Here is a 10166-nt window from a genome sequence, read left to right on the forward strand (position 1 = left end):
ATCTAATACAAAAAAAGCTTTTTAAACTGTAACTGATAACTGAATATTTTATTTTATAACATTTGTACATGCTGAACATGTTTGTCATTTAAATATATTTAAATTACATTCAGCATTATAATATGAAATCAGTGCAGCATATTGTTTTTTGTCCACAGATAAAGACGAGGGATCGCTACATCAGTAGTCTGAAAAAGAAATGTCAGAGAGAGAGCGAACAGAACCACGAAAAACAGCAGCGCATAGAGACACTGGAGAAATACCTTTCCGACCTGCCAACGCTGGACGAGGTGCAGGCACAGGCCCAGCAGGTACACACTATAACATACACAGACAGGCTGCCAGGCTTAGGAGAGCAGGGCTGTGAAAGCCTGCCTTCACTTAATGTCTTCTATAGTGGTAGGGATGCTCAACCATTTGTGCTTTGCTGGCACAATGTTAACTGTTTTCCACAGGACAACATGGTAAAGCAAATGGTGTAGTAAGAGCCTTTCGCCAGTAGCTCTTCTAAAGGCTCGTGCAGACTACACGACTGTCAGCGCAACTACTACACAACTTGACGTCTTGTAACTGTGTGATTCCTTTCTCCTCCTGTCTGTAACTGGTTAAAAAAAGCTGATAATGGAGATGTATATGTAATGTCCTCTGCGAACCTTTGTCAAGAATATCATTGGTCAGTTAATCATATCTTGACATAACATCCACATTTGTAGTCTTTAAGTACATACCGAGACATACATAGGAGAGGGACGAGAAAGCCCAAGACTATGGGAGAGGGATGAAGTCAAGTTAGTAACATGCATTAATAGGATGAGGTTGCATACAGAGGGAGAGAAAGTAGAGGAGAGAGGAGCTCAGTGCATCATGGGAAGTTCCAGTCTAGGCCTATAGCACCGTAACTAAGGGATGGTTCAGGACTCACCTGAGCCAGCCCTAACTATAAGCTTTATCAAAGAGGAAAGTCTTAAGCCTACTCTTAAATGTCAACCCAAACTAGAACCTGGTTCCACAGGAGAGGAGCCCAAGTCAGTAAGGAAACAGTAGTAATCACTGATGGTGGGGAACTGTTCTCTGCTGCAGGGGGCGGGGCTTTGGGCAGGGGTCTGGCAGACAAAAGAGAATTTTCCTCAGTCTGTCCTTCTTTCTTCACCAGATCAATTTGAGCTGATGCAAATGGACTGCTGATGGACAGTCACTAGTAGCAAAATCTGGTGCAAAGCATCTCCTAACCAAAACCAAAGTTAAACATTGAGAGCACTCATTTGTTTCAATCCATACATGAGGTTATGTGTTTGAGTGTGTGGATTTTCACAGCAGTGGGACTGCGTGTGTGCTTTTACTTGCTTTGCCTGTCTGAGCCATCAATTCATAGTTGTCATAGCGACAACAGGATGAGGTCTGAGTCTGAAGTTAGAAAGAGTATTGGTATTTTCTGGGCTATTTTTCCGTTGGCTGAACAAAAACAGTGTTTTTCCTAACTTTTGATTCAGGTTTTATTAACGCTCACAGTTTATATTTCTTGATAAATAGTCTCATCATCAATAATGTCACATATTTATTTCATTTTAATTAATATTTTGTTAAAAACATTGCTCAGTTCCAGTGACCACATTGTGTACGACTGTGTGTGCTCAGCAGGAGGAGGTGCAGCAGAAAGCCAAGGAGCTGGAGAAAACAATGTCTCGGTTACAGAAGAGCCTAGAGGAAGGCTGTGCTCTGATGAAGGAGAAAAACATCAAGATTGGGATGCAGGCCAAGAGAGAGAAGGAGTTGATTGCATCTGTACACAGGTACATAACCAACCAGGATGTGGCACGATGAACAGCTGCTGCTAGCTTGTTTTTTTGCCTATGGACATGCTGTTCAGATGTTTGCTTTCACTAGTTAGCACTGCACACTCCAGTCATGTTTGTGCGATGTAGCAACATCTTCACCATTAGTGTCTTTGCAGTAACTAGACATGCAGCTCTCTAAATCTCCTTCTTCTACATTGGATGACAGAACTGCTGCTAACATGCTCTCATCTCTTTCTCCTGGTCTCTCTCTCTATCTCTGTGACTACATGTCTTATTTTGGTAAAGCCTGCAGAAGAAGGTGCAGCAGTGTTTGGATGATGGGGTGAGGTTGCCAATGCAGGACCTGAAGCGTCTTGAGGTGGAAAACACTCAACTTCTGGAGCAGCAAGAGCAGAGCAGCATGGTAGCATGCTGAACACACACAGGCTCAGTGCATGCATACATACACAAATTCTGCATGTCAAACTGTTTGGGCAAGATACTGAACCTCAAACTGTGTGTGAATGTGTTCATTTCTTTTTCTGATGAGCAGCTGGCACCTTAAGCTTTGTGCAGACTACACGACTTTCAATGTCAGAAAATTGCCGTACTGTTCAGACTACATGACTTGTTGTCTTGTAACAGGAGTCTTGAAGTGGTTGTGGTGTTCACACTATGTTGACAGATCGGTGACAGGGGGTCACACACTACACAAGCTGACAACGACTCTGTCACCCGACGGCTCTATCTGGTCTTCGGAGACATGGGAAATGATGCGGAACAGGAATTGTTTATTATTATAAAGATAAAGATTATAAAGACAAAGAATGGATTAGCACACACAGGCAGCAGGGAATGTCTGAGCTACAGAGAGAGTTGGAGGTGAGTAAAAAGTGTTTTGTAGTGAAAAAGTAGATACCTGCTCTCATTGGCTAGATGTGGATGTGGAGTCGGCCGACGTCTGCAGGTATTTAGCATGCTAGATATCGGCCTGGGGTCGGTGATGTGTCAGTGAGCCTCTTTGTGGAGTAGTTCACATAAAGACTGGCGAGCACCGAATGATCACTGGTTTGCCCCTGATCACAGTCCGACTGTCAGCGAGCTCGGTCACTTGCAAATCGGGCTTAAAATCTTGTAATGTGAACTGGGCTTTAGCCTCTGCTCATCAGTGTGTGTGAATGGGGATGAATGTTATATGTTCAGAAAGACTAGAAAGGCACTATACCAGTACAGACCATTTTCTCATTAACATGTGATCTCTGCTCCCCACCAGCTGATTGAGCATCAGAAAGGGCAGATTGAGAGACTGACATCACAACTAACGGTATGTTTTCAAACCAGAAAAAAAGTGTCACTCATTCAAATGAACAATGAGTTCTCACTTGGCCCTGCAGTTCTCCTCAGCTCTGTGTTGCTTTTTAGCCTCTTTGAGCTCACTTTAGCATTCACGCTTACCTGTCGTATTCTGTGCTTTGTTAGGCCATGAGTACGAAACTGCAAAAGAAAAGAGGCCATTCTCTTCGACAACAGTCTTATCCACTAGAAAAGGAGGAAAGCCCAGCCACCCCATCCAGAGCCCCCCCACAGGTATCAGTATTTGAAGTGTTAACTTAGTCTGGCTCGCTCTCTTTATGAGCTGGCTGTTGATGTGGTTACTGATCAGTATTCGTAATTTTGATCAATTTTCAGTCTTCTAGAAGTTCTACAACTTCTTCAACTGATCTCTTAAGCATTTCACAAGTCAGTCTCAGAATGTTTTGTCTGTATTAATCCATACCAACACATCTCATACATATTCAATAGTGTCTACATTTTAATTGTCTACAGTTTAATAGCCTACTACACTAAATGCTACAGGAAACCAGACCAGTTACGGTGGGGCCTAGGGGGCCAGACTTTTTAAAAAATAAATATGTTTTTGTGACTGTGGCTATGAGTGGTTGTGAGACAGTAATATTAAGCAGACTTTGATTTAGCAGCTCTACAGGACTGTTCTGAGTGCAAATGTTCAGAGAGGCCACCACCCCAGGAGAACAATCATCAGTGACATCATATAGGAGCAAATGTGTTGATGATGTGGTGATCACTAAGACAATAAAATCACTCCCCAACCACAAGGCCAGGTTGAATGGAGAGGTGAGGGCTCTATCCAGAGCCAGAAAAGCTGCTTTTCAGTCAGGTGATGAAGAAGCTTACAGCACCACCAGAGAGACTGAAAGCTGGCATCAAGGAGGCAAGGCAGAGACATCAGCAGAGACTGGAGAGACCAACCCCAAAGATATGTGGCAGGCCATCAAAAACATCACAGGCTACAAAAACAGGATCATGTGTGAGGCCACATTACCTGATGAACACCATTTTGTGCTTGCTCTAATCTCCTCAACAAAGCGTCAGCTGTAAAGGCTAGTCCAGCTCCAGAGGACCGGCCACTGCTAGTATCCACAGCAGATGTGAATATGAGTAAAGCTGCTGGGCCTGATCATCTCTGGCCGTGTACTAAAAACCTGTGCCCATCAGTTATAACTGACATTTTCAACATCTCACTGTCTCAGGAGAGGGTTCCCACCTGCTTCAAGACAGCCACCATTGTTCCTAAAAAGTCTGCAGGGTCTAGACTGAACGACTACCACCCTGTGGCACTCACCCCCATTCTGATGAAGTGTTTGAGAAACTGGTTCTGCAGCACATAAAGAACAACATCCCAGCCAGCCTGGACCCTCACTAGTTTGCTTTCAGAACCAACAGATCCAGAGAGGACGCCGTCTCCACTGCCCTCCACTCAGCCCTCACACACCTTAAGAAAAACAACACCTACATCAGAATGCTGTTTGTGGATTTCAGCTCCGCGTTCAACACAATCTCCCCATGAAGCTGATCAGCAAACTCAGCACTCTGGGTTTAAATACCACACTCTGCAACTGGACACTGAACTTCGTCATAAACAGACCCCAGACAGTTCAGATTGGCGGACTCACATCCTCCACTCTAGTGCTCAACACCGGAGCCCCCCAGGGCTGTGTGCTCAGCCCCCTTCTGTTCACGCTGTACACCCACAACTGCATCCCCCGACACGAAGTGAACTCTGTTGTGAAGTTTGCGGACGACACCACCATCATTGGCCGGATTTCAAACAACGATGAGACTTCATATCAGGAGGAACTTGTAGAGTGTTGCACAGAGAACAACCTACTGCTCAATGTCAGCAAAACCAAGGAGGACAGGACTGATCGTTGATTTCAGGAAGAAGGAGTTAAAGACACACACTCCTGTCTACATCAGTGGAGCAGGTGAACAGTTTCAGGGTGAAATCACATCACAAAGAACCTGACATGGTCATCTCACATCTCCACGCTGATGAAGAAGGCTCAGAAACGACTAGATTTCTTGAGGAAGCTTAAGAAGGCCAAAGGTTCCCAAGGTTTTGTCAGATTTTTAGAGGAGCAATAGAAAGCATCCTGACTGGAAACATCACTAACATGGGATGTGCACGGCCCAGGACCGGAGGCTCAGAACATCATGGGTACCTCTCATAGGCTAGACAAACTGTCCGTGTTGCATAATTGCTTAGCCTCCATTAACAAATGGATGGCAGACAACTTTTTGCAACTAAATACAGACAAAACTGAGGTGGTGATTTTTTCCCCAGACAACATTACCCCTAAGATCAGGCAGGCCATTGGGGCTGTATCATCCTCTGACGGTCATTTTTGTGTGTCATGTTAAATCTGTGGTTCATTGCTGTTTTTTCCATCTCATTAACATCGCTAAGATTAGATCTATGATTTCTAAAGAAGAGATGGAGATGCTTGTGCATGCTTTTATTTCTTCTCGTCTGGATTATTGCAATGTACTGTACACTTGTCTAAACAAATCCTCCATAGACCGACTGCAAGTTGTACAGAATGCAGCTGCAAGGCTTTTGTCTAAAACCAACAAGAGATCGCACATTACTCCTGTGCTTAAGGCTCTTCATTGGCTTCTGATTGGTTTTAGAGTACATTTTAAAACTTCTGGCCAACACCTTTTAACTGTTCACAGAACACGTTATAAAACAAGAGGTGATCGTGCTTTCTGTGTGGTGGCTCCAAGGCTCTGGCACTCCCTCCCTTTAGCCTTGAGAGCCTTGGATTCTGTGGAACCTTTTAGAAAACACCTTAATACACATCTTTTTAGACAAGCTTTTAACTAGCCATGTAGTTTTGTATTTTAAGTGTTGTTCTTATTTGTTTATTTTATTCTATTTTTTACTGTGAAGCACTTTGTGACCCCTCTTTTCTGTGAAGGGTGCTATATAAATAACGTTTACTTACTTACTTACCCATCTCCCGAGCATCAGTGATATCGGTGAGGTGCGGTGCATGCAGAGCCTAAAGGATACTAAAGGACAGTACCCACCCAGCCACCAGACTGCAGAGCAGCTTTTCCCCCAAGCTATCAGATTAAACTCTAATTCATCCTCAGCACTGCACCATTGCATTTATTTCTGTTTACCATTTTTATGATTTTTGTATGACTGTATATTGTCTACTACGTAGCAGAAGGGAGTCACAAACCTAATTTCACTTTATGACCTGTTGTAATAAGCCTACCTTCTACCTTCTGTTCTGATTTTAAATATATGTATATATGTTCTGTGTTTGTAGCATGAAAGGAGCTACAACTTTCATTTCATTGTGCAAAAATGATGTAATGTCAAATAAATGAACCTTGAACATTGTTTCAAAAAGGACTTAACCAATTACAATTACATTTTGTGAAATTCTGACCATGGACACCAACACGTGGCCATTTACAGTATAAACCACTGGTGTATCCCTGAGGGGCATGTTTTCTGCAGTATGAGTGCAAAGTTACTGGGAATTAAAAGATGTGCCTTTGTTTCCCACTGACAAGCAGCGACAGGCGGGTGACGTGCTGATGGTGCATCCTCTATCCCACGTGGAGATACTAGAAGTGGGTCGGCTGCTAAAAGAAATGTCCATGTGTCTACTGGACCTCCAGGCTCTCTGCAGCATCCTGGCTCAGAGGGCACAGGGGAAAGAGCCCAACCTGTCTCTGCTTCTGGGCATGAAATGTATGTGAATAACACACACACATTATTACTTCCTGCAAGGCTTTGAACATAAGTATAGATATTCTTTACTTACCAGCACAGATAGTGAGTTATTATCTATGATTGGCTCAGAGGGAGAGAAAAACATATTACCATTTCCTCATTTGGATAATCTGTCGTATACTCAGTCTTTAAACTAAGTCTCAGCTGTTACTTTACTTATCTTCATGTAAGGGCCTTGATTCACCATTCCTGAAATAATTCAGTCTGGCTCACAGTATATTATCCCTTTGCCAGTTGTAACTTTTTCTACTTTGCTGTCCCTATGCAGCGTTGAGTGTTTCGGCAGAGGAGAGTGACTGCAGGGTGGTGGTGGAAGAAGAACTGAGGTTCAAGCTGCTAGAGGTCGGCCAGCTGAGGAGAGACATCGACGAGCTGAGGACAAGCATCTCGGACCGCTATGCTCAGTATATGGGTGACAGCTGTGTCTCCCAGTGACACCAGCACCCCACAGCTCTGACAGGACTGCTCTCACTCCGTGTGTTTTAACTCTTACTTCTCAATACTTCATATATAATCACATTAAGAATTATTTATAACAAGAATTACCAGGGCCATAACAATGTGGGCTTTCCCCAGGCAAGTGTTTTTGTCACCTTCATGGTTTGTACATGTTGACTGACATTGGAAAAGTTGGGTAGGCAACGTTGAAGAGTCGGCTAGATTTTGAAAGTATCCAACTGAAAGAAAATCCCACCCCCTCCCTTTAAGCCTCCCTCCAAAACCGTTACCCCACAACATGCAGAGTGTGCACAGGTAGGCAGGTAGGTAGGTACGGGTGCTCATTACAGTCCTGAGACAGCAGCAGATACATTTTTGTCAGAGCATTTGATTTATTGATTGCTGTCAGGATGTACAGAAAATTTCATAATAGAACAAAAAGGCTTCTGCTTGCCCCATCTTTAATGTGCCATGTAGACACAGAACCCACAGAGAATTACCTTTAACTGTGCAGTCCCCCTCTGTTTTAGCCATATCTGCTGGATGTGTAAATGAGCAACTGTTTTAACACATCACCATAGCAACAATATGAGTTGATATGTCAACTTGTGCTTCCCCCAGGTGGACCAAAATATCTGTTCCTTTAATAATAAAAACAATAATAGGAACTTAAATTTATATATCGCCTTTCATGAAACCCAAGGACACAGAATTATTGTTAAAGTTTTTGTTATAGAGTTTCCAGGCTTATGGCTTGTATTGCTTGCCTTTAAGCCTAAAAAGGCAGAGAACCCCTTTGAAAAGAGCACACTCAGCCACATGCACAGTGGCTGTGGTGAAACGGGATATTCACATTCATCTTTGAATATCCAACCTCAGGTATGTGGATCTCAGGCTCCTGTCTTGAATTGCATATCAGACCTTTAGACATTAGATAAGGGTTTGAAACTCTTATCTCTGTGAATTAAAATGTCTTAAAAAGCAATATTAATTGTGCAGTTGTGATGTTAATCAAAAAAAGTCAACCATAGGACTATTTGGTAATTAATGGGCAGATGAATTCAACAAAGACTCCTCAGCTGTTTGTCACAGCAAAAGAACAGTTCAGTCTATAGACAGCACATTTATATAATGTTATATACAGTTGAAAATGTTGATTGTTTGTAATTACCCTTGGGTACAGTGAATCTTGCAGCCTGAGAAGCTGAAACAGCAAATGTAAACAGCATATGCACTTTTTTGGTAGATTTTGTCTTCTGTGCAACCAAACAGGTCAGAGAATAAATTACTTCCACTACCAGGCTTCATCAAACAAGCCAAACCTTTTTGTCTGCATGATTTAACAGTTTTTTAACAGTTAAGTGCACTAACCTAACATGACAACCAAAACCAAAGACCTGTTTTGGTCTTCATAGGTAGTGTGTTCAGTCCACCTGTGGAGGATTTAAAAAGCCACTGGATGGCTTGTTCCTCTGAATAAGAAATTATTCTTAGTTTGATGTTCTTTTAGTTTTACTGTCAAAATATATGAATGTTAAATGTATGTTTATGTTTGAAATATGGAGGTCTGATCTTATTTGTTCAGATGGCAAATAAAATTATTTTTCCAAAGAATTTGTGTGAGTTTTTACAAACTGGTGTCAGAATACTTGCAGTATTTGTGTGCAGTAAAACAGTAAGCAGGTTAGAAGAAACTCTTGATTGATATTCACTCTCTTCGGATCTGTAACAACGGTCAGTGGAAATCAAAATCACAAACCAATGAGCTGGATTCAAATTCACAAAAGTGAAAAATTTAAATAACAGGCTGATAACAGCTAACTTTCATCAACCTGACTCATAATGTCACTCAATAGTGTGTACGCCCCAACATGCCTGTATTCACTCCTGACAATGTCCTGATGAGAAGGCGGATGGTGTCCTGACTTGAATTGAATACAAGTCTGGGGAACGTGAGGGCCAGTCAATGGTATCAGTGCCTTCGTCATCCAGGAACTGCCTACACATTCTGGCCACATGAAGCCGGGTATTTTCCTGCACCAGGAGGAATCCAGGGCCCTCTGCACCAGCTCAAGGTCTGACATTGGCTCTGAGGATTTCATCCCAGTACCTAACAGCAGTCAGGGTACCGTTGGCTAGCACATGGAGGTCTGTGACCCTCCAAGGATATGCCTCTCCAGACCATCACTGACCCACCGCCAAGTCGGTCATGCTGGATGATGTTGCAGCTGCATAAAGTTCACCACGGTGTCGCCAAACAGCTCTGGCAATGCTCCACCTGTTCCTCCGCGCACAAAGGAGCAGATACTGCCTGCAGTCAGCAGAGCTTCGGGGCTCTGACAGCAAACGCTCTGTCCCCTTTAGTTTTCAGTCGAGACTCTGGAACAGACAACAGACCTCTGCCCGAGGATCTCAAGGTACATGCTGGTGCGTATGGGACTAAAAGGTCAGAAATATAACAAGGCGAGAGGCCATGAAGAGCTTTAAAAGTGATCAATAGAATTTTAAAGTCAATTCTAAAACATACTGGGAGCCAGTGTAATGAAGCTAAAATAGGAGTAATGTGGTCAGATTTCTTTGTTCTGGTTAAAAGCCTGGCAGCTGAGTTCTGGACAGTCTGGAGTCGATCAATAGATTTTTGGGTTAAACAGGTGAAAAAGCTGTTGCAATAATCCAGGCGTGATGAGATGAAGGCGTGTAAAATGGTCTCAGTGTCCTTAAAAGTTAACATAGATCGAATTTTTGCTATATTTCTAAGTTGATAAAAACATGATTGAACAAGCTTTGTGGTGTGCTGCTCGAAATTTAAATTACTATCAAACCAAACACCAAGGTTC

At 42.9% G+C, this 10166-nt stretch overlaps 1 protein-coding gene across 4 annotated transcripts in view; it reads left to right on the plus strand.

Moving 5' to 3' along the window:
* Positions 1 to 8943, plus strand: part of cep85l (centrosomal protein 85, like) — a 30657-nt gene extending 21714 nt beyond the window's left edge. For 2 of the 4 annotated variants that reach the window (XM_046060994.1, XM_046060997.1), the window contains exons 8-13: positions 1636 to 1790; positions 2082 to 2199; positions 3049 to 3099; positions 3255 to 3362; positions 6669 to 6849; positions 7160 to 8943. In XM_046060994.1, coding sequence (XP_045916950.1) covers positions 1636 to 1790; positions 2082 to 2199; positions 3049 to 3099; positions 3255 to 3362; positions 6669 to 6849; positions 7160 to 7326 — 780 coding nt within the window. In that variant the 3' untranslated portion in view covers positions 7327 to 8943. The remainder of the gene's footprint in view (positions 1 to 1635; positions 1791 to 2081; positions 2200 to 3048; positions 3100 to 3254; positions 3363 to 6668; positions 6850 to 7159) is intronic. The other 2 variants (XM_046060995.1, XM_046060996.1) reach the window with 2 other exon arrangements.
* The last annotated feature ends 1223 nt before the right edge of the window (positions 8944 to 10166 follow it).

Source organism: Micropterus dolomieu, linkage group LG10 (assembly GCF_021292245.1).
Source record: "Micropterus dolomieu isolate WLL.071019.BEF.003 ecotype Adirondacks linkage group LG10, ASM2129224v1, whole genome shotgun sequence".
Lineage (NCBI taxonomy): Eukaryota > Metazoa > Chordata > Actinopteri > Centrarchiformes > Centrarchidae > Micropterus > Micropterus dolomieu.